At 33.1% G+C, this 26,002-nt stretch overlaps 2 protein-coding genes across 6 annotated transcripts in view; both read left to right on the top strand.

Moving 5' to 3' along the window:
- The window catches only part of LOC129568350 (COMM domain-containing protein 4), a 16,629-nt gene extending 11,330 nt beyond the window's left edge, over positions 1-5,299 (top strand). The window contains exons 2-6 of one of the 5 annotated variants that reach the window (XR_008687942.1): positions 1,241-1,381; positions 1,447-1,687; positions 1,814-2,142; positions 2,341-2,527; positions 2,596-5,299. Coding sequence is in view for 1 of the 5 variants with exons in the window: in XM_055446058.1 (XP_055302033.1) it covers positions 1,241-1,381; positions 1,447-1,687; positions 1,814-2,013 (582 nt within the window). In the remaining 4 variants the exon portion in view is untranslated. Of the gene's footprint in view, positions 1-1,240; positions 1,382-1,446; positions 1,688-1,813 lie in introns of all 5 variants that reach the window. The other 4 variants (XR_008687941.1, XR_008687939.1, XR_008687940.1 and 1 more) reach the window with 4 other exon arrangements.
- Positions 5,300-11,370: 6,071 nt separating this feature from the next.
- The window catches only part of LOC129568437 (brain-specific homeobox protein), a 33,240-nt gene continuing 18,608 nt past the window's right edge, over positions 11,371-26,002 (top strand). The window contains exons 1-4 of the mRNA XM_055446289.1: positions 11,371-11,387; positions 12,693-13,705; positions 13,842-14,027; positions 21,618-21,802. Of these exons, the coding sequence (XP_055302264.1) occupies positions 11,371-11,387; positions 12,693-13,705; positions 13,842-14,027; positions 21,618-21,802 (1,401 nt within the window). The remainder of the gene's footprint in view (positions 11,388-12,692; positions 13,706-13,841; positions 14,028-21,617; positions 21,803-26,002) is intronic.

Consider the following 26,002-nt stretch of genomic DNA (forward strand, 5'->3'; position numbering starts at 1 on the left):
CTATTTTTTCACTTTTTGACCCTTCCTTGCGTCACAGGGGTAGAGGGCAGATTCACCCAAAGTGTCATTTGATTCTCCAGAGTATTCTGAACATTTCATATGAACACGTCATTGTGCCCAAACCATTTTTAGTATGAGAAAAGTGCATTAACAGGTAAAAAACACGATTTTCACTCCTAAAAAAACATAACCCCATAACTACCCCAAATATGAATATGGGCAGCTAGAAATTTGTTTTTGGGGATTTTAAGGGATGCCCTTTCGAACGCGCATAGGCATTTGAAAATCGGCGTGTGGTCTGATGGGATGTTTACTGGTTAGTTTTCGACGAGGAACTCATTTCTGATATTGTTTTATTCAAAATATCATAAAGGAGTCAAACGAACATATACTTTTGTCCGTCCTTCCGTAGGAAATGTCCGTCCGTCCGTCCTACATTTTCAAACGGACGAACAAAAAACTTTGTCCGTCTTAAATTTTCAAACGGACGAACAAAATTGTTTGTCCATCATAAATTTTTAAAAGGACAGACGGACAGCAAATGTCCGTCCGTTTGACACCTTTAGTATAGACAATACAATGATTTGATATACATTTACTCCTCTCTGGTTTTACTACATGAAAAATAGGAACAATTTTTTCAAGTATTCAGTATTCAGAAAACTGATATAAAATGGACAACATCGAATGCTTTGTTTTTCTTCTTCGCAAAACGTGTCTTCCACAAACCACGTGCTCTCGGTAATAGAAATATCCGCGGAACATTCCTTTGAAAAAGTAAGAAAAAGAGCAGAACAGAAAAATATTTTCCAGTTGAAGAAAGCGAAATCTGTTGCTGCAAGCAACGTCATGCAATGGCAATAATTTCTAAGAGAAGTTGTGATAAAGTTGTCAATTACTTAATTGCCTCTATGGAAACGAATTTTCATATTTTCCGCTTCAAGAATTTTTGCCCGAAATAATCTTGACCGTTGACAAGAAATTGATGTATCTGAAATTTCAAATTGCTCTTTGTTGAATGGCATGATAAAAAAAGACTGCATAATATAACGAAGGTGTTTATCGGATATCAGTACTATGTTCCGTTTTGTATTCGAAATAAAATTGAATGCATCAATTTAAAATTTACAGTCGATTAAATATTCTTTATTGCATCACAAATAACGACAGATTTTGTGGAGCCCACAAAGTCTACAAACATGTTGAAAATAATTTGTTTCATTGCATTCGTTTTTTATAGAAATTCCGATTTTGTGGAGATTGTGATTGTCCGGAATGGGTGCTTGCAGAAATTCATTCGTCGTTATCAATGCTCACATCAGTCAAGTTGAAAATTTTAACTCAACTAGTGGCTTGTAGTATATTAGGCGATGAAGTTCCGGTATGTCAGAAATATTGCAGAAAATATTGTAAACAATAAATTTTAACTAATACTTACTTACTTAGGAAGTCAAATTGAAAAGTTCCTTTATGACAAATAAAAACGACCTGAAGTCCATAAAGTCGGCAATGGCATGTATTCGATTCTTGTTAGTGAACGCGACCAGATTTCGTACCGATGAAACCACATTTTCGACAGAATTGCAACAATTGGGCCTTCCTCAAGAACATTCCTCTGCCATTTGTCGTGTATTCAAAGAACAAAGTGGTAATATTCAAGAATATCTAACGAAAAATAGCTTAACAGGTAAATGAAAATAACTCATCAATTGAGAATGAAATGTGCAAATAAAATTAGTTTCTTGGACATGATAAATTGGACTTGAATTCCAATCATTTTATTTACTATCATTTCTGTCTATTCTAACTAAAGTTAACGAGCTTATCGATATGACATTCGACATACCAAGCGATGCGATAAACTGTGCCTGTATAACATTCAAACTAAAAAATGAAATTATCGATGGAGTGCCGACCGAAACAAGCCATGAGATCAATATAGAGAGGTCTGATGTAAGAATGTTACTGAAAGAAATGAAAACGGTCCGCAGCCTCATGGACGAGACTGAATAAAGACTAAACATACACACTCCCAGTCAACCCATTTATATCTATGCGGGGCACATGCTTTTAAAATTATATATCACTTCAGAATGCAGATAGTATAATTAAATTAGTTTAAGTGCTGAATATAAAATAATGGTAATATATTGGAATATTTTACTTTGTGAAAATGAATATGTCATGAAATGTTAAAAGAGTTTTTGGACCAGAGAACTAAATCTTTTCAACACATATACGATCCCAACAATAAATTTTGGTTTAAATTCAATTTTACTTATTATTTTCATGCATGCATTTTTGTCATTGTAAAAGTTTTCCCCTTTAAACATTTTGCAGATTAAAACGCATTCAACAAATTCATATTTTAAATATATCCTTGCGTAAAGTCTCAATATTCGATTAGCGGTATGCAGTTTGTAAACCTCAAATGGGTTTCGGGTTCTTTCAACATGATTTATTCCATCTTTAAACAATTTGGATGCTTTGCTTCATTTGGAATGACTCAAGCTATCAACTTACGCGTGTGAGTGTGATCCAGCAAACCATAGTAGCTCACGGATTTTTCTATGAAACTATTTTTTCTATTCGAAGTTTTAGATGAAATATGGAGATGCACCAAAAATTAATCACAAAAAATGGAATATTCAACAGAATAATATCCACCATGAGGAATAAATTTATAAGGAAATTAGAATGAATTTATAAGGTTTTTGTTAAAAACTCAAATGCTACCAAAAGCTCATCCAATAAATACACCCATAGAAGCTTTTTTGTTCATTCCAAAAATGAACAATTCCAAATATTGTTATATCTGAATGAAAAACTAATTGATGAACAGCACGAATGCCATAATAAATAAACCAAAACCAATTTCGCTTAAAAATCTATATCTACCTAAAATCAATCTGCATTTATTACAGTGTTTTCAATATTGACATATATATTGGTGACATATAAATATAAGGCAGTAAGCAATACCTTTTGCAATATGTGCCGAGTAGGAGTAATTCTAGAAAAATTGAAATTGCAATAAAATCAACACAAAACGAGAAAGTCTTTTGAAAATGTCATAAAAATGTGTAACATTCGATTCTTATTGATAAAATTTGGCATTGTGTTTTGATGGTGAAATATATACTTCGGTGTTCATACTTTTTTTCGTTGAATACGAGTTGAATGCTGGGAGTGTGAGTCAAATAGCACGCGCTGTTGTTCAAGCATACAGCCAAATGGTTAAAATTCGATTATATAAAAAGTTGCTGTAACAAATCGAGAATACCTTCGAAAACACATGCTTAATTTTAACTTGAATGGCAAAACGACATTCGTAAAATTTTTACGAATCTTACAATTGTAAGAGTCGAAATGGAAAAAATTATGCATTAGTTTACTATCGTAATAAAGGCGCCAGCTGCGGCAGTGTGAAAAAAACAAGTCAACAAAAATAGCTTTTCGTTAATAAGATTCAATACGAATTTTATCAATTGCCATTGTTTCAAATCCGAATCGAATTTATTACATTCAGAGTACCAACATTTACCCCTCAGCTTTTGAGATGGGGGGGGTCGGTATACATGTGAACAAAATGATCGTTTGTTTGCGACATATTTTTCATTTGAAACACAGCATTTCTTAATAAATGTGACTCCTGGCCTGTTTCTCAAGTCTGTTGTTGATTTCATTGTTCTTAAAAGCTACAATTTGGAACAATATAATGTTGTATATCATCTTTTCAATAAGTTTAATTTTAGCAAGATTGATCGTTTTCGAATAATAATTAAGGTATGGTTTTTCATAATATTTCTGTAGTGTAAATAGCCATGAACCAAAGATGTTTTGTTTCCATCTTAATAGGTAAAACATTTTTTGTGTTCGCTAAAATTGGGAAGTGGGATTTATTTTAAAATGGGATTAGTACCAAAATTTAAATAACACGGGTATTGAATCGCCAGCTTAAAATTCTATACATAAATTTACATGTTTATGGTTTGTTTACAGTATATTACCTCGATATAAGCCGAATGAGTGTGGCCGAGAGTACTGCATTCTACTTGCACCACAATGTGCATTTATTTGACTCTTATTTAATTCTCATCAGCAGTTTAGTTGCTGCGATTAAAAGGCGTGTAACGCCAACAAGTTCTTACAAGGGACGTATATCTTAACTTTTTCATTTTATTATTGAACACATTCATGCACAAACTTTTCACAGCTTGTCACGCGACTAGTCACGTGTCTTCGTCACACTCCCCAAGGCATAGATATCATACACCATGCGATAACAAAAAACAACGCAACATTTGATTGTATGCAATGTAAACACTCAATTACATACAATTTAATAAATACACATGTTTGCACCAATGTAATCTGGTTGTGTGTTGTGCATTTATTTATGAGAGGAGTTCGCTCACTTGCGTGGATGATATATTTTTCCTCATCAACTTAATCATTGTCAATGCTGAAGCAATGCGTATTGCGTAATATAAAACATTTTTTTGTGTTTAATCGATTAAAATTAATATTAATAAATTAGATTTACATAAATAACGAGCAATGTAAACCAAATGTGTTTGAGCTATATAGGAATGAACAATGATAGGAACCACGCTGATTGAATTTACTGCCACACAATATTATTTATTTTGATAGATTATGTTCAAGATAAGGCAAAATAACAACATCAACGGGTGTATACAAGTCATGAAGGGATGAATCTCTGGATTGCAACGCAACGCGTGTTAAAATGTTGACATGCTAGAGTTGCTCGAAAGGACATCGTGTATTATACAAGTGTCGGCGTTTTCATGGGAATACAAAAGGAAATATTAAACATATAATATCGTGGCTCTTCGTTAATTCTCCCACGAGAGACACATGCACAAAAGTGAACGGCATTCACATCAATTGCTTTGATATACCTACCTTGTGCTGAAATTATATTTATTCAACAATATCAGATTGGGCGAGGGTGACTCAAAACTTGAAGAATACACTCGTTTCTGTGGGTGCATATAATTAAATACAAATTATACAAAATTAAAATACAAATTGCAACATATTTGTTATTTGTAAGCCAAGCACATGCAGGAATATTATGTATTCTTAGGCAAACGATGATCCAACAACATTTTACTCGGGGGATCAATTGTGCAAAACAAAACCGCATCATAAGATTTTATAATAGTTCTTGATTTAATTTCACAAAAATTAGCAGAAAAAATATTCTGAAATCTCGCAAAAATGTATCATATGAATCAATGAAAGAAAATAAAATACGGCAATTTTTTGAATATATCTATCGTTATTGTAAGCATTTCATATCTCCACAGCGTTACAGAACATAAATAGCATGTTGCAATTTACTTTTGAAATGTACCTCACATTAGTTCAAATGAAAGCCGTCATGTAATCATACGAACAGCGCTCAAATCGTTTTGTAGAATTTTCATACAAAATGACTGTGAGGCACTTTTGCAACATGCTATTTCATGAGATTGCTTTGATTGTGGGTTCATTTTTGTTGACGACATTCAATTGCGCAAATCAAGCCATAAATTTGATATGTCGAGAAAAAAAAAACATATAAAAAGTCTCACAACACGTTTAACATAATGTGCATTTGTCCAAAAAGCCTTTGAATATTGTATATTTGCACACGTGAAATTGAAATAAATATCATTTTTGATTTTTTTATCGTTGGTTTGGCCAATGGAAATTCATGAAAAATCATTCAACCAACAAGAAATCAGGCGACTCACGTGCTATAGCATTGTAATATCATACGAAAAGCAATAAAAATATAAATAAAAATAAAAGGAAACATATTTACGTATCAATTTTATTTTTACAGCCCACACATATGCGGTATTTTGGATTTTTTTCAACCTTTAGTGTACAACATTTTTCGTCATTCTATCCTTTTTTGTTTAGCCTGAATATCAAGCAATAAGCTTATCTGGTGTCTGATTCGGCAACTGAATGTGTTGTTATTACCTTTCCGAAATTGGATTTAAATTGATCACTTTTGGCTGTTCAATTTCGATTTGCACAAATGACACTCAAATAAAGCGAGAGGGGATTTTCTTAGACTTATGATTATTAAATAGCAAAAAGAGTTCCATTTTCTACCTAAACAATCAAAACGGAATTTTTTTATGGTTACATGCAACATTGGTTAGTGATCGGGTTCTGTGGACTATCACATACCCAATACCCATTGAAAAAAAAACACATTTTTATAAGGCGGTGAAATAAATATTTTTTTCGGTTGACCATATGTATAATTCGCTACGAAATCTTCGTTGCATTCTGAAAATCTCTCTCTTTGGTTAATTCACTTCGATTTTCTTGTAGAATTTGGGGAAAATTTCGATCTTATGTTTCACATTATTTACGCAAAATAGGTCGTAGAAATCGTATCTTAAACAATAACAAGTTGATATAAATGCTACAGATTTGAACCGTTGCGATAAAAAGACACCCGCAAAATATTTTAGTTTTAAAGTGCAACGTGATTTGCATGAGTGCAATGAATGAAAGATGAAGCCACTAACTAAATCTAGACCACTAACTTAAACTTTTGATTTGACTGGCCTCTGAAAATTCAAAAAATGACCTTCCTTCTAAAAGACATTAAAATAATTGATAAGGTATTTTTAACGGCCGTATTTTTAAAACGTAAATTTTAGTTATTCGTTTATTCAATCATGTCATATTCCATGAAGAAATAGTGTTCGGATAGACCGATTTCAAAACAATCTGTATTCAGAAATTGGAGCCATTCTACTTCAACTTGACTAGTGCCTTCATCTTTCATTCATTCGTCATTTCTGTGGAGACGGTTGGTCCATTTCCAAGTTTGAATGCATTTTCTGGGCCTTTGCGCCAGATGTTCTCTTGCTATTTCATTCATGCCAGTTGCTCTCTTTGTAAAAAAGTTCGAAATTGCGTGTATATATAGCGAGTTCGACTTTCAGCCCTAGGGTGCTTTCGTCACTCGCGCCTGCTGTAGCCGAATAGTGTTTGTGATAGTGTTTTTCGGGGAGGATTTTGCGATAAATATTTGATTTTTTGTAGAGATTTTCATATATTTTGGGGATTTACCCATATAGAGTTTACAAGAACAACTCTATATGAAAAAATAATTATATTGCACTTTAAAACTATAATATTTTGAGGGTATATTTTGTTGCAACGGTTCATTTGCACACACATTTCTGATGTGAAATAGTACAACTGAATATCAATGCTTTAGTTTGATGTCGTAAGGAAGTCGTGTGAGATTCAATTCGAAGAAATTTTGTTTGTTCAACTATAATAATTGCTTCAATTGATATTATGTAAATGCTTTTCCCATTCTAATTTCAGGAATGGAAATCGTTCCCAAAAATGACTGCATTGTACTCAGAAAAATAAGTGGTCGTTTTTTTATATGAAAAATTGAGAAAAACTTCGCCGAAATTAAAAATCATAAATCATTCTTTCTTAACTTTATTATGACTTTCTTATTGGAATTCAGTTCGAACATTTTCAATTTGAATTAGTTTATTGCCGCGCTAAATTCAAATGGTGCAGTACTTTGGTGAGCTGCATTCGGTTTGGCATGCCTCTGATTTGATACATAAATTAAATGAAAATACGAAAAGCACATGTAATACATTCATTGAGTTAGTTAAATTTTTCTTTCTCATTACTTTTCTTCAATCACCAAGTTGCTGTGATCCGTTCGATGCTGATTCATTGTATTGTAATTTATTGTTCAAATTTTTCAAATGAAATACAACGTAACGTTGCCACTTGTAATAATTCCTTAATCGTTTGTATGTGTTAAGAATGGTGAGTCAAGAGTTTGTTTGATATGGAAATTAAAATTACTTCAAAAAATGCGAACATTATATTCGGTTTATAACAATTTTCAATTTGTCATTTGTATTTATCCATTTTCTTGGAACGTTCAAATAAATGCGTTTGATCTGCGAAATTACTTGAAAAGTAGTCATTCGAATAGAACATACCACAATATTTTGGAAAAAAAATTCAAACAAATCAATGAGGAAAAGCAGCGCCGTGAATGCAAACCGTTCACTTATTGTATGAATAAGTGGGACGATACGAACAGATTGGCTTCAATGAACATAATTACAATAGTAATACAGTAGAAATACCATTCAATTTATATAATTTTATGAATATATGAACATGTTGTGACCAATTGCAAGAAAGGTAACGCCTTTGTGACCCAATCAAAATGCGATTATCGCTGTTAAATTCATCACACTCGCTGCTACGTTCGGTTATACACTGTATCCGTATTATGTAGCATTTTCTCTCTCTCCCAGATAGTCTCAGCGGATAAGTGTGTAAATGCTTTCGATATATACATACCTAGACGTCAAATATGTTTAAATTTGGTGGTTTTTCATCTCAGTCTCTACCACACATAAAACCATTTTGAAATCAATATATTTATGTGTGACACACACGCATACCATTTCTGATTTACGCGTTAGCTGGTAGTGCTATTTATGTGACTTGTGTTATTTATTGTTCGAAGATTTTAAACTGAATATGATGGATATGAATGTCAGATGAATCTCTCGTTTCCACTCTCTCTCATTCTCTCTGCTTGCGATATTGACAATGCTGCGAATATTTCGCTACGTTTGGAGTATATACAATTGATCGAGAAAATAAAATGCGCGGCAAAGTGACGCGTTTTGTAATTGCAAAAAGAAAAAGTGTTGGAAAAGTATAAATGAGTGCAATACACATGCCAATTCTTCATTCACATGCACCAATGATATTAAAAAAAAAATAAAAATAAACATAAGTAAACTAAAAAAATACCGTTATTTGCACCTTTTCACTTTTGTCTATTTGTATATCGTGAACAAATTGAATTAAACAAACAATTAAACAGGCAACAATAAGAAGCTTGAATTGTAATTGATCCCAATAAAACGCAGATAGAATTATTCTCACTGCAGATCTTAGTGCAGCGTATGCGTTTTATATATAAATACACACAGCAGGGACATCATAAATACGTTTTTGTGTGTGGATGATTGCGAGTACAGTCAACGTTTGAGAAAATAAAGGAAGAGACAAATTTTAATCGTTTTGCCAGATTTATTGGTTTATAAATACGCTTTGGCCCAATCAATTATGGTTGTCGATGTGAAGTCGTCAACGAGGACAAACAACAGTCCCAAAATAGTACGCACTACAGACATTCGATCCGAAAGTTACCCAACGCAGTAGATATTATACGTATGCAATCTGAAGGAAAAAAAATCTGGCGTATAAATATTTGATGGCTTGAATGCTTGTGCATCGCTACCCATAATACATGTGACAGTGCTATTGTGTGTCGTATTCATTTTACAAACACATGCTCACCTAAACGATTTAATAGCTTACCCTAACTAGTACCATTTAAATGACTAACAACAAATTACACACAGTTGCTCTTCTCCTAGTTCACTTTCATATCTCATTTCCTCATTTTTTCAATTTTATTTTTCATTCCATCATCGCTTATAAATGTCATATAAACTTTAATAGGATCGTGATTTCCATTATTAATTTGTGTGCATATGTGCATATAATGAACACCCCATAGAATGTTGTTAAAATAGTTTTGCAGGCTATTTATTCTTTGATGCTTTGATGTTATTCACCAAACAATGGCAAAGCTGAAAAAAGTCACAAACACAAGGAAACAAAGGCATTTTCGAGCAACAATTGACTTTGTCGAATGTCATGGTGGAAGAGAAAATCCGAAAATCTCGAACAAATTGATTGAAAAAATCGTTTCAAATACAAACCAATGAATTAGAGAGAGAGAGAGAAGATGCATTGAGCTACACAAACAGCATACTCATCATCACAAAAGGCATATTTTTATGAATGAAAACACGTACACTCAGAGTCGATTGGAACTCATTTCGGAACTAAAATCGAAATACGTTACTTTTACCTGAATTCCTAACAAAAGATGTGTCAGACCATTCAGGACATCCGGTTGACCGTTCTCAATAGCATCAATGACTTTGGAACTGTTATTTATTGTGATTGAGTTTACATTTGTGTTTATTAAATCTGCAGATCCATTGACTTTGAGTTAATCTTGCTACTTTAATTTTTTGTAATTGTTTCTTTTTCGGGTGTCAATATACGTGTGCTTTTACCCATTCAATATTTCAACTGAAAATTGCAAGCATTTTGCTTTTCGTTGCGCCGTATTAGTCCATACAAAGCCTTTGACTAATTACTTTCCACGACAAAATCAACAGCATTTTTTGGCAGAAAGGGTAGATAAATTAAAAATTCATTCCAAAATAAATTCATCAACATTAATTGGATCCGCATGCTGGCTCTTGCTTTTCGATTAAAACTTAATTAAACAGACTGCGTTGCCCTTCAACCTTTAAATGTATTCATTTTAAACGAAAAATTTCCAACCCTCTAATCTATTTTTATAAAAGTATGTTGCATTTTATTTTAAAATCAATGTGGGTGCTCCGCTCCAGTAACCTTACCGAGAAAAGATTAAGAATGTTTCCCATTTAATTCAAAAGCAAGAAACATACTTACACTGCAATATTTTTGTGGTAATGTCTATTGCATTACTTGATTTAAATGTTTTATCGATTGTGTAAAATAATATTGCATAAATAAGTGGGAATAAGAGACCTCATTGCCGTTGCAACAATCATGTGCCTTGTCCTCGTCAGCATATGGCATGCAAAATGACAAAATAATTTTTACATTTCTTTCATAGGAAAATAATCAGTCTCAGGCAAGCTTGTAATATGTAATAATTATTATTAACGAGTATATCTTAGGCTGTTTGGTGCGTTTTTATTGCTTGATGTTGCAGAATCTTCAAAATGTATCCACACGTTAGAATTCGTTCATTATCATCTTAATCACTCGTTCTATTTTTCAAGTCAAGGTTTGGATGAGTTTTATCGAGCTTTTTGCATCCAAAGCTGCCTCTACTATCGACAAATATATATAAATGGCAATGTGGACAGAGGCTCAATCGAATGGCATACATTACATTGTAACGCTTCAAGCTATAAATATGTATTTCGTATTGGTTTTCACAGCCACCGCTGTAATAAAATTGTTTTGTAAGCGAAGATTATTAACAAAAGTAGAAAATAATTTTATTAACCGAAAGAATGAGACGGAATAATGAACTCCGTTTTAGCCGCCAAACCGATGAAAAAAGAAATACCATTACACAACGGCACATATATTCTAACAAACACACACGTTCATTTGCACGCGCGCACACACAAACCCGTATAACTCCGCCTCTTTCGGCTGAAAATTGTGTGTGTTTATCAATAAGAAATGGGCGTTGACGAATCGTTTGTTGAAACGCGTTCACTTCAGTTTTTTCCGTAATCCAATGGAAGTCCTTTTTTGATATCGAGTACATGTTTGCACGCGTCGAATATAATTTAAAACGATGTTTAATTCAAATCCATAGTAGCCATCGTTTCCGCTAGTCTCAGAGGCGAGTGGTATGGTTTTTATATGGTTTTGAGTATCAGTATTACAGTCGCGAAACTCTTTTTCCGTCTCGCTCGCCATACCGTTCACAAAAATACCCCAGCAATAATAAACTTATTCCGTCATCAGCCGCAGCTTCTGTATTGGTATATGTGCAATTGATTTGCTAGGAGTCGTTTTCTATTGTTTTGTCGCACTTACGCTCGATTCCGTTTTTCCACCTACATACATATATGAATTTGAGTATGTACCAATTTCAGTCAATGTGTGTTTGTTTTCCTTTTCGAATAAAAACATAGTTTTTATTCTTTTTCCTTCGCTGCAGGACAGGGAAGAAATGAGCCAGCTAACATCATCTTTTGATTTCGATTGCACTTTTGCTTTGAACTTGGTGCTATGATTATTTCGGTATTATCGTTGTGAGTTCATTCGGGTATGCATTTTTTTTGTTTACCGTGGTTATACCATCCGCACTCCTCTCTTTATGTGCTATGTATACTAAAGTATTCGTGTGTATGCTTTGTATCTACATGAGTATGTCTGTGTACATTTTATTTTATTGTATGTGTTTGCGTGTGTCGCTAGTATATTGTATTGTATAAATGTATGTTTTCGACGAACAAAAGTAAAGTTCAAATGAACGCGTTGAAAACGTGTTTGCTCACTCGCAAGTCAAATCAGTTTGTAAATCGAATTTGAAAATCATTCTCTCGCTATAGGCCTGCATGTACGGTCAGCGTTTTCTTTGATCTTGTGAATTTTTGGATATCTTTTTAAGTGAAAAAAAATTGTAGTTTGTGCAATACAATTTTTGCTAAAATATTTATTCAGATGTGATTTGAAACGAATTTCGGTAAAAAAAATTGATTTTGAATGTCGTGAAAAATCATATAGATTGATGTTCCATTTGAAATCATTGTGAAGTGTTATTTCGAATTCGCGCTCAATTTTTATAAGAAAACTTTCAATAGTTGTTCTATAAGTGAAACATTTTTTTGAATGAAAACACAGTACAGATCAGGCTTATGATTGTTAAATAACTGAACCGAAAGCATTAGCTGTACACATTTTGAAACGAAGATAGTGTTTGATTTTTGCGGTAAAACAGTTGCTACAAAATTTAGAGGGTATTTGAATTGTGAATAAATTTAAATCATCAGCAATCTGGGTAGTCCATTCTTACATACTACGGGCTCAGATAGCCCGAAGCTCATAACGTCACCATTTGGAAATAGTGCTAACGGTTTCACGCCGTTATCGTCGGCCGCCGCTCATCACGCCCTTAATCTGGCTGCGTTTCGTTCGCCCGGTTTTCTAGGTGCCCATGGATTTACGTTTGGTGCTGCGCACATTGATAACTATCGTGATCATAGCCCAGAATCATTCATAGAGCATCCGTCGCCAACGTCCATCCATACTATCAACAACAATTACAACAACAGCAATAATAATCAAAACAGTGCAAATTCATTGAGTGCATTACAACAAAATTACAGCACTAACAGTAGTAGTCCGACTAATACAAATAAATATTTGTCGGCACGTAGTAGCCCACCGACACGTGATGCCTATTTGAGTAGTGATTATTACCATAATAATAATACGACAACTGCGTCAGCAATTAAAGCAGCAATCGAAAACCATCAAAATAATAGTGACTATATTCTGAGTGAAAGACATCCGTCAAGCCAAAAAAATAGCGAATTACAATTAAATAATAATCACAACAGTAATAGTTCGTTAGTAAACATTAATCGTCGCTTTTCGGAAAGTCCTGAAACACAGCGTTGTGACAGTTCACGATCATATCCAACAAGTCAAAAAAGTGACGAAGGTGATTACTACGGACCAAATCATCAGTGTGACAGTGTGGGCTCACGAAGTCCTGAAAACCTATCATCTTCCACAGCGACGGCAACAAAGAAATCGAACAATATGTTGGATCATCATAAACTCCCATTGAGTTTTCTGGGCCCACCATTGGCTGCTCTTCATTCAATGACGGAAATGAAATCGAATACCGGTAATTCAGCTCTAAATACGACCAATTCCAATAGTTTCCAGCAGACACAATCGCAGCTCAGTTCACATGGTTCAAATCCCCATGGAATAGACACAATTCTTTCTCGACCGCCACCAGTTACGTCAGCAGGATTAAATGCCTTAACTAGTGGTAAGCAATGGATTCTACATTTGGTTTCTCCTGTGTGCATCTATTCTGGAATTTAAAAAAATTTAACCAAGATCATTTATTATTTCAAAATATTATTTCCTAATAAATTTAAACGCTTTCAAATTTGTTTCTGAAGGAACGATGCCTCGTTTCTCAATAGCGGCAGCGGCTGCGAATATGGCTCAATATTTATCTCAAAGTCATAATGGACAATTGAAAGGACACTCAGGTTCACTGGTTGATCGACCGCATCTATATTGGCCAGGTTTGCAAGGTTTAGTTACCAATCCGATGGCATGGCGTGATCGTTTGACTAATTCCAGTAAGTTATTGATAGAATTGATCATCTGATTAAATTTCATCCATTTTCATTACCATTGCTTCAATTATCTATCATACCATTAATTAATTTGCGATATTAAACTAAAATGCGTCGAAATCAAATAACGACGCGTGGCTCTCAATGAATCTTTTTTTATAATTGTGTGTAACTCATTTCAAAGGCGTCTATTCTAACCACAGCCCAGCATAACATAACAAAATTTATATCATTGCCCCATGTTTCAGTCATTTTATTACAGTATTGCATATCAATGTATTCTAATATTATTAACGGTGAATAATGCCAGCACACGAGGCAATTCAATTGCTTGACTCTTATCAACCAAACGATAACCATACATTAATGTAAAACACTAATTATATCATGTTATTGAAAATTATCATCAATGCGATAATGAAACCAACAAAAAACTACATTGCGAAATAAAAGCTAAAAATGTTAAATGAAAAAAAATACGTTACATACATATAACGTATATATACCGACGGCCAGGAGACACTTGAAAATCCAAACATATTTTGGAGGAATCTTATTTTCTCTCAATTTTAGATTTAGAACCACACTCTCTAAATAATGATCAAAGATCATTTTAAAGAATTTGGTTTTTGTATTCCCTGTTTTTTTCAACTCCCGTGGATCGATAGAAAGGGGAAACATTTATGTTTATTCGATGCAAAAAATTTGCTCGAATAAATTTGTAAATAAACCTCAAACATTTATTGTATGTGCAATGGTGTATACAAGCTAATGTGAATTGTTATCTATCCTGGCTACGAATTCAGTTTCTCTCTTCTATATGTGTCAACGTTTTGCCTGTGTTTGAACATTCATTCGTGTGTTGAACACACGGCGACATATTATTGTCTTTACATGATAATAATGGCTGTTTATGTACAGCAAAGCTGCTTATATATATAATAAGCCAGGCACCAAATGTAAGAGAATATAACATCATCAAACAGTAAAGTTTTCCATTTTTTTGGCTGCAAAAATAACAAGCGAAAAAATCTACCATAATAACGGGCGAATTTTTCGTATTCATTTTTACGCACGAGCTGCGTATTTTCTATGCTTTTTTCAGCAATGGAAGTCTCTCCTTTCCACAGCGTTAACGCATTAAGTGGCCGGAAAGAAAGGCGTTGAATACGGAAGATTTTCTCCACGACAAGCGAGAAAATGCTAAAACACCCAATGATTGTAATATATTGGAGGATAATATTCTCCCGTTTCGGCATCGCTCTCTATGTGGCTTCCTCAAATATACAATACATGCGATACAATTTTATTATATACTCGTACATAGTTGATGAGTACAAGAAGCCCATTGATATATTTTTTTCAGTTTTACAAGTACATACAAATTTTGACATCGTAAAGAGGGAAAAACAGAACAGGAAGGCAACGTTTATAAATAAATATATGGAAAAATACACTCCGAAATCACAGGCAAAGCCGAATCCGAAATACTGCCATTTTATCATATTATCAAAAACAATGTGCACAAAATGCCAGCAGACCAGGCCGCGTGCAAGTTTTATGTTGCCACATTGTGTGTATAAGTGTTGTATGTATAAATTATACATGTAACATTTTACAAATCATATGTACTTGATTTTAGCATACTATACAAAAAGAAATCATTCATTGTTTACTATATCTAAAAATACAAACAACGTTGTTCAATCAGTTCCATTCATTTTCAAGATTCATTTTTTGTTTAGAGATTTGTCAGGATTTATTTCTTCGAAATTTGACTAGTTCAATAGTTTACTAAAAAATTCAAATTTATAGAAGAAAATAACAAGTAGTCATTTGTGAGCTATAAACGAAACTGCGCCTGAAGTGGCCATCAATCGCAAATAAATAAACATGTCATTAAAGAATTGTTGATGCCAATTAAGCATAGCGTTATGAGGTAATAAAAATTGCTCGTTAAAACAATGCTCAACATGTTGAAACTTATTGAAGTGTGGTTCAGGATCAATTCCGCTCTCGTAAGGCTACTCAAAATATAACTAGGACACGGCGATATCGTGTATGTGTGTGTATTTGCAACTGAAAGAAAAATGCCCATTTTATTACAGAAGCAACAATCCCAAGTGATCATCATTCTATCTGATATATCACTGGTATCTTCTCCGAAAATTTATGTGATTCGAATGAATATTGAATCGTATGCATGTCCATTTCAGTGCTAAAACATTAGTTCGTGCTACAGAAATTGAATCGGCAATAAAACAATTTTATTTGATATTAATTTGTAGTTGCCGCGCCAAATAAATTGAGTTTTGGTCTAATCAAGAAAACATTCGGCCTATTTGTTCAGTAAATATTCTTCAATATTTACGTGAGCTAACCATTTCCGTCATTTAATCTATTAAACGATGTTTTTAATTGAAAATAAATGGCGAACTACCATTTCTTCTACATACCTAATAAGGCCATAATCCGAATAGTAAATAGTTTTCGAGAAAATTTAAACTACTTTAAGACTTGACTCTTCGAATTGCAACATATCTAAACCGATTCCTTGGTATTTGGAATACTAATTTTGGCGAACCCTTTTCGAAATAAGCACTTAATTGAGGCGAAGTTTGTCTTTGGAATATTTTACACTCCCCTTATTTGTGACTCTTTTGCTAGATAACGTGAACCATTTTTTTCTTCTCAAAATACTCATATTTTAACTAATTTAAAGTACGTTATCATTTACCGATCTTGATAGCACACCATTTCATTCCGGAAACAGTTTTGCGAATCGTTTTTTTTTATTTCAAAATTTAATTAATATTTGATAAGAAATATCTCTATAAAAAAAGAAACTGATAGTGAATTCTATGACACTGAAACAATACAGATATTGTCCATTCAGATGATAATTCACGAGCACGCTAAACAGAACCCATTTTGCGCACCATTTTTCATTAATATCTTGATAAGAATTACTTTGGTAATAATAATCTATGCTTCGATTCGTTCCGGTTCATTTAGGATTTGATTCTAGCTCAAGTGACTTAAACGCCCATATTTACCACTTATGTAAAGATTCCGACCATTTCCAAACGAATGAATTGAAAGCAGGAGGCCGAAAAATGATTTAAATCGAACGTAAGAAATACAGTCAGTGTGTATTTACCCTGTATGCTGTATTGAAAGATGTGTCGAAACGCAATTCGTTGAGCTAATGAAATGTAAGGCGCACCCGAGAAAAGGGTTGTCGCCATGAAACATATACGAATGAACAAACGAGCGAACGAACGTGCAATAAATAAGTGTGGTGAACTGCGTTAAATGTTTAAATTATTTTCGACACCACACGTTCGATCCATTGCTGAACCACAGCAATTAAGATGATGATAATAATAAACAGCAATTCCCTTAAGTGCGTACGTTCATTTTGGTTTGACTTTATATTTTACGGCTCCTTACCAATTATCATCAACAAATCGTGGAAACAAGTCGCTTATTTCGCTTATAGTGCAGAATACGCACGCATAGATGAATGGATCAAAAACAATTTTGGAAATTATGCAATTTATCTACTGATAAGATATTTTGTATTCGTCCTTTTTTATGAGGTTTTGGATGTGAACCAAAATATGTTTGGTGTGGAACATTGTATATTTGTCCATTCTATAATCATTTAAATTCGGTGCCCAATTCGCTACACTGAATATGCAATTGAAACGTTCCACTGAAAGGGTTTGATGTAATTAATTTTCTCGTTTATATATTTAATATGGCCAATTGTGAGCGGTTACTCCATATTTTTGAATATTTTCTACGTGCAATTTTACGCTGGTTTTGAATCGCAAAATGAACCACAGCCGTTTTTATTGTTTCAAATGAATGTAACATTTGGCATCAAACTCATTGGGTTCTTCTCTTGTGCAGTGTACACGGAAAACATTTTGTTCAACATTAAAGCAACCTTAAATACAATGACGACAAATTATATCAGGGACATAAAACAGGCGATATGAATAGAACCGCAAAATTTCATACGACATTGTAGGAATAAAGTGTCAATGAATTTCATGAGAATGGAGTTGCACATTGTATTCTACTTTTATTACTTGTAGTAGCTATAACATCTATAAGTGACACAAATTCATCAAACATACGATAAAATATGAGTAGTGAAATGTGGTTGTCTTAAATTTTTTCGGCTACACATCTAGTTTAGATTTTAAAAATATTTCCATTTTGACATCTACAGGTTAATACCCACTCCTGGTTAAAAAAAAATATTCACGTTACAATAATGACAATAATGAAAAAAATTGTGCTTTTATTGTTGCAATGTTTCATCGTTCACTGTGACTAGTTAAGCGTAGAATATGGAATACCGAAAACCACATTTTCGTTCAATTTTTTGTTGGTTTTAAATGGTGGCTTTTAAATTTTAAATGAATAGCAATTCATATTTAATAAATTTTATAACGGGGCGATGGTAGAGAACAGCCGCGGTTAACGATTCCCATGGTGCATATCAAACTGAATTAAAAATATTTCACGTGTTACGATAATATACAAAAAAGGAACTTTTTCAAATATTCCTTCTTTATGTAAAAAGTAACAAACTTCAACTATAATCTCTCAAATGCAAAAAACCGACGGAATATAAAAATTATATGAATCCCAGTGAAAATATTAGGTTATATTTCAGTTTGTCTCTTGAGTTCAATATATGTATTCGCATGCAAGGATTTGGTATTTGTGAAACAATGTGATGCAAAACATATGAACGAATGGTCTCAGTTTAATTGCATCATTCAACGATCATTAGTCAGCTCATTGGCATCATTATCGACATATGATGTCATATTAACAATAAACCTTCAGCATTAACGTACACCAAAATACAGTGCTGGCTCTGTTACGGACCACGGTAGCCGACTAAACTGCTGTACCATTTGTGCATTGTTGTGTCTCTTTTTTCTTTGATAAATGTATGCAAACGTCAACATCATAATGTCAATTTAATGTGTCTGGGCCTCTGATTCATATAAGCACATATTTTACGTTAGTTGAACACCGTCGCAACAGAATGTGTTTATGCTGAACGTGATGGTGCATGATAATTATGCAAACAATCTGAGCGATATTGTTTTGATTTTGATATTTGGTTACACAGTTTTGCAATATTATTCAACACCATTAAAATATCAAAAACGTACTCGTTTGAACTTCAAAATGTCTTTTGAGCATTCAAAATTTTCATTTATATATACTTTTTTGTCTAACAATAACATTGTTGGTGGAGGCATTAAAATAAAATATCGTGAAAACATTGTATGAGCAATTTTACTGAATTAAAAATCGAAATGAGTGACGCAAATTTTTTATATCGCACTCAAATATTTAATTTTTCAAATTCCTTTTTTTTCAAATTGATAAATGGAATGAATGATTAAAATTATGAACCTCATTCAACTTTTTATTATTACCTCATAAATTTTATTACCTGCGGAAATAAAGGAATTTAGTAATTCTTCTGACAAAGTTTTCCATTTGTTGAATAAATTTAAAATTGTAATGAAAAATTTGTGTCACATTGTGTCATAAAACTGATTCAAAAGCTAATATATTTGATTTGCCTTTGTACTATAAAAAGTCCTTGTTAAATATATAGAATACTTGGAACTGCTAAGACATATATAGTACAAGAACATATTCTAATTTTGTATTGCTGGGAGGAATAATCTGAAATTTATATTGACCAATCCTCTGATGTGAAATAATAATAATTCAATACCTATTCTCTGAAACGGGGAAAGCGATAAAATAATATAAACAGCACGCGACTCAATCCAAATATGGCACATTTGACAAAATCCCATCTTTGCATAGATACTTTAAGGATACAACTATAGTTTTTCTCCATCCACTGCATATTTTTACTGCGGTTGGATTGTTCAAACTGTTCGACCACTCCAGTTTTAACAATTCGGAAAAAAGTAAATTTATGTAAAATAATTTCGTCTCTATTTACGAATGCAATGTCGCTTTGGTTGTGTTCGTGTATTTTTACGGCTCAGATTTTTCCACGCTTCAGTGGATTTTCGTTATCGGAAAGTTTGTTGGATCAATTTTGTGATCCATCTTAATACATATTGTATCTAAATCTGAACGAATGAAAATCATTTGAAATTCAAATAAAATGTTTTTCTTTGTCATTTGTTCAGTTCATATGGAGTGGAAAAACTCCTTTAGGCATTCACATTCCCAAAATGTACTACAATTTACAAGACACTCATAGTATGAGTCTTATACACTGCATATTGCATATACACTAAGTTAAAAGAACGTTATTTGTGTCTGGTAATTTGGACGAAATGGAGTTGTTATGAGCGAGCATTGATGTAATTTTTTTTTCTTCGCCTTCATTTGTTAGCAATATTGCTATGATAAATAAAACCAATACCCAGAATGCGCTTGAATTTCTAGGATTGGGCATCATCACAACTAAATCTATTGGGTAGACAGCTAAATTGTTTATTTTGTTAAACAACATCATTACACATTTGTTATTTTGTTTATTTTTGTCCTCTTCGCATATCCATGTCATCTACAATCACATACTACACTTCAATCTCCTGTGTAATCAAAAATTATATCGAGCGTGCTGCAGTTCAGTGCTCTACGTAATTTCTTTTATCTACGCTACAAAAATATGAATAAACCAAAAGGAAACCAGCGTTTGCTACATCTATCAACGAAAATTATCCAAAAATATAATAAGCCCCAAAAATCAAATAGAATTCATGAAAATAGATTTTGTCTGTGTCGGATGAATGTTTGCTCATCGTGCGAGAAAGTGATGATTGGGCGCGAAAATCTGAACAACCGTTTTCGCTGATCGTAAGCAAAACAATTGCATGCGTCAACAAAATGCGTGTAAATAAATATGTTTACCAAAAGCATGATGTTGACAAAATGTATATTGAAATCAATCCTGGTTTTCGTACACAACAACGATTCCACATTTTGACGCTGCAATTACTTAGGCTTTCATATCACGTACGGAAAATCACCCATTATGTATACTCGTGTGCATTTTATCCGAAGCCCAATCCTTCGCTTCCAACGAAGCCAATGACATATTTTACTCAAGCCAATTGAGGCATAACACTTACATTGTGAATAAACTGAATGAATTTAAAGATGTTCAACATTGAACACATGTGTTTCAATTGAATCACCACGATACACTTGTCTGCTTGCCTTATCATATGTCAGGTGAACATTGAATATGAAGCGAATTGGAACACGCGCCAGTCTATTAGCATAAAAAGAGAATATTTATATAGCTTTAGAATACTTGCATTATGTATCCTTCGTTTGTTATTTAATAACGATACAGTGTGTACAACAGCCGTTGTTCTACAACGAACGCACACACATATGGTTGTCGGCTTATCATACAAGTTGTTCTTGTCTAAAGAATCACTGTCAAATTGCAAATTCTCCGTAACTTTCTGTCGACATAAAACCGACCCTTAAATCCTGATTTTACCACGAATGAAAATTTGAAGAAAAAAAAATATGTTGAATCCAATTTTTCAGTGTCTGCAGGCCTTTCCCAACACCACAATTCCGATAAAGATGGCAAAAAGAAGCACACGAGGCCAACATTCAGCGGACAACAAATCTTTGCATTGGAGAAAACATTTGAACAAACAAAATACCTGGCTGGACCAGAAAGAGCGAAGCTAGCCTACGCGTTAGGAATGACTGAGTCACAAGTTAAGGTAAGTAAAAACAAAAAATGTGAGCATTACTGGTTGTAAAATTGTTCATCCAATTTAATGAAATTCCGTTCATATTTCGCATTTGATTGAATTACAAAAAGAGAGATAATAATCAAATATTAATTTAAACACCTTCTTTGCGAAGGTATCATGCTGTATTTTTGAAATGGTTCAAGAGGGGCAAAATTGTGAGAGTTTGAACCAATTGACCGCAACATTTATTGTATCTCATATTATGGACAATTTCGTTTTTCTATGGTTTTTTCATTCAACGATTTTCCAATCTAAAGCCCGAACAATGTGGAATATATGACTTTTATCATCCCACACGGATGCTTACTTTCCAACACAGAGTATTTTATTGAGGGGATCTTGTTTTTTTTGCAATATGTTCCAATATGCGACGATTGATATGCTGCATCCCTTGCTAAAAAGCCATGGTCACACATATTTTCGTCCCCCTTTTTTTTCATATTCTAAGCGATATAACACAGTTCCTTGTTTTCCATTGAATGCGCCGGTTTTTGAGAACAGCTTTTATAATCAAATATATAATACTTACTATTCTTTGTCGCCGTCATCAAAACTGTCTCGCACATACATTTAATTCAATAAACCGCCCGGAAAGATACAGAGGTACACAACAAAAGACTATCTTTCGGAGGGGAGTGTCTTTAGTAGCATCGTGCCTTTCGGTTGTATTGTATTTATTTGTCATCATTCGCGTAAAGAAATCCTTCTTATTTTCAGCAGTTATTTTTTTTTTTGGAATTTGTATTGATTTCATGTGATTCTTTTTCTGTTACATTGCATCTCGCTGGTTTATCAACCAGGAGAAAAATTGTGGCCATTCAATAGTAGTTCAACAGACTCTACTCGTTCAATATTCAGTCACATATGTGCAAATAAAAAACATACTGCAACAATGGATTATTTTTACATATTTTGTTCTTAAGTCGTTCAGCTCACTGAGGTGGTTTTACAGTACAATTTTATGGTTTTGAGTGCAACTGCAAGTGCATTGAGATTATTCCATATATAATACCTCACAAAATATCCCCATTTCACTAAATTAACATAAACGGCAATGCATTACAAATCGGATTTGATGCGATGATTTTGTTGCCAGCAGTTATTTCTGATGGACATGCTTATTTATTCGATAAAAGACAGGGTGAATCACGCAAACGCCCAACCTAATATGTACAACTGATTTCAACTGTTTCAAGCGCACGTGGCGATTAATTAATCGTGTAATTGATTTCACTACGCATAATAAAGGGAATTATCACTTTTGATTGGCTAAAACATTTCAATTTCATGGACAAAAAATGGAATTCATTCTCGATAATTGATCCCTCAACTTAACGTATTGTATGTACTTGTAATATATATAATACATAATAGGATAAATTTATTATCAATAGGAAAAATGAAGCGACGCGTTTTTCTTTTGGCAACGATATATGCAATTTGTTATAGATACAGTGCTTGTCAAATGCACATGTTCTTATTTTCCCGGGTCACATCCATTTGACGAACAGTCAATCAAATTATGATGCACTTGGACAAAATCAGCATATATGCAAAACAGAAAAAACTTACCACCCACAATGAATCAAAGTCTATGAGAATCCTTCCGAAGTTTGAATTAAAAATTTAATTTTTGAAAGCGAGAGAGAAGTAATAGAAGGAATTCGAATTGTGGTCATGAAATTTTAATTCTTTTATGACAAATATATATCATATTCAGATTGATTTTGTTTGAGCGATTGCTCTGGACGATGATTTATTTTTCATGCATTCGATTTTATTGTCGTAGTCAAAACAAAAACCATAATAACAAGTTCATGTGAGCATGCACGTTCCTCCGTTTGTACATATCGATATGCTAGCGATTTATTGCTTGGTATTGAACGAATTCAGAAAAGATGGATAGCATCAAGATTCATTGCGTTAATCGTGGACTCAATATGATGGATTTATTGCATATCAAAACAAAACTCAAAACAAAAACAACAATGGCGAAAGCATATACGTATCAACAGAACCCTTTTTTATTGATTGATGTTCGAAATCCAAGAATCATAAAATGTCCACAACAGAAAGTAGGAATGGGAAAATAAATGTTTGAGTATGTGTCATAATCGTTGTTCACTATTTGGCCATGTCTGTACCTGAAGACGCGTTTTGACTTCAACGGCAGCATAACCACATCAATATAATCTACGTCGAAATCATAAAAATGAAAGAAGTTTTGACTTTATAGCATTGTAATTCATCAAACAAATCATTAAATCAGGAAATCACATCACTTTTCGGCCTTTGAACGATTTCTAGCTTTCGCTTCTTCTGCTCAATATGCGCAGACAGTTCGAGTCCACATGTGACGTATTTAATTTTTATTGATTTTTATTATCTTTGAATGCTATTTTAATTGATTGTAAAATATAAGATGAAAATCCTTCCATTTAGTTGCGCTGTCAGATTGTGTGTCGTTGTTAAAAACGGCCATTGACAGATGTAAGTAAGTTTTATCATTCTTTCGGCCGAACATTAATGGTGGTTTGATCGAAACCGTATACTATGCGAAACAAATGTATCAGACACAATCAAATTGAATTTTATGATTCCACAGAACTTGAATAAAAAGGCCTGTCGTGCGAATTGAAAAAAAGAACATTTTAACTTCGAACAAAAGCAAACAATTTTTTTTCTACTGACGAATCTTTGGGATTTTAATTAACCAAGGGAAAAAAATAATTCATAAGATCAAAGCCAAGTATAAGTTCATCATTTCACGGAAATTTTATGTGAATTGCTACGATGGTGGCACTCATTGGAATTATAAAATCGATAGATTTAAATGGAATTTATGACACACGTTTGACTTTCGATGGAATTGATTTAATTTTCAGACAAAAAAATAAAGTGGTTGCACAATTGTTCCAAAGCTTCTAACTAATAGTAAAACTTCCAGTTTCATCATCATAGTCATCGATAAATGGGAATATATAAATTAACATTTAAAATTCAATGTTCTTTTTTGATGTTATAGCATCAAAATATAAAGATATGTAAATGTGATATTTATTTGTAATTGCCGCATGTTTAGTTGAAAATCGCAAAATACATTATGCTTGTTTGAACACTTGGCACTTAAATCATACATCAATTTCGTCCATAAAACTCTGGAGAAATTGGGTGGTAAAATAGCAAATATTCGGATAAAACGGGAAAGTTTTAAAGGCAAATGAAATGAAAAGAAATGAATATGTTGCGAGCAGAGAAACCACAATAATGAAAACTAATAAATCACAATAAATTGGTTATTTAATTTCTTTTTCATTGCATTTTTTATCGCTTTATACCAAAACAAAGGAAGCTAAAGGAAAATTTATTGGGAATTAATTTTCAATTTTGTATTGTTGGCGGCAATATGTCTTCCGAAAAGGCCAAGATTCATTTTTTAAATTTAATATCTTCTCCATGTTTGTCTCATTACGTGGGACTTTATACAGCCAAGCGGTTTTCTACGCGAATCATCAATGATATTTGGTGGCCGCACACAATTGTTAAGCATTGACGTTCAATTCCGTAAAGTCTTGAGCACAGAAAAAAAAAAATATCCTATTTAATTACTTTTTGCTCTGTCCAGCGCGTCCGCCCGTCACTTTCCCACTTTTGTTAATACAAGCCATTCATATATCATGTCTGCTCGTTGTATGGATTTTCATTTCTCAACAATGAATTTAGTCTTACTTCGATTCGACAGTCTTTTTTCAAAAGTCTCATTTTGTTAATGGCTTCATTCTATTCACGTATAATGTTAAGAAATGAGCTCAATAAAAGAGTTATTATTGAAAAAAGATTTCACTTACCAATCACGCAAGACAGGCCCAAAAAACAGTGTATTTTTTGATGTTCTCACTTGCTCATAATCATTTGACGCTATTATTGTTCAATGTTCATAATAAGAATCTTTGATGTTAAGGCATTTATAACAATGTTGCCCAAATACCACCATAATGCTATTATTATTATAAATAACGATAATTTATTATGATCAGTGGGAGAGAAACAGTAGTGCACTATCGATATTTCAATATCTGTTAACATCTGAGTGTGATTCGATGAGAAAGAGCGAGAAAAATAATTCGAAATAAGTATCATTCGTACAAACCTTGTTAAATTTATAAA

This window comes from Sitodiplosis mosellana, unplaced genomic scaffold (genome assembly GCF_009176505.1).
Source record: "Sitodiplosis mosellana isolate CC-2019 unplaced genomic scaffold, AAFC_SMos_1.0 Smas_scaffold_18, whole genome shotgun sequence".
In the NCBI taxonomy this organism is placed as follows: domain Eukaryota; kingdom Metazoa; phylum Arthropoda; class Insecta; order Diptera; family Cecidomyiidae; genus Sitodiplosis; species Sitodiplosis mosellana.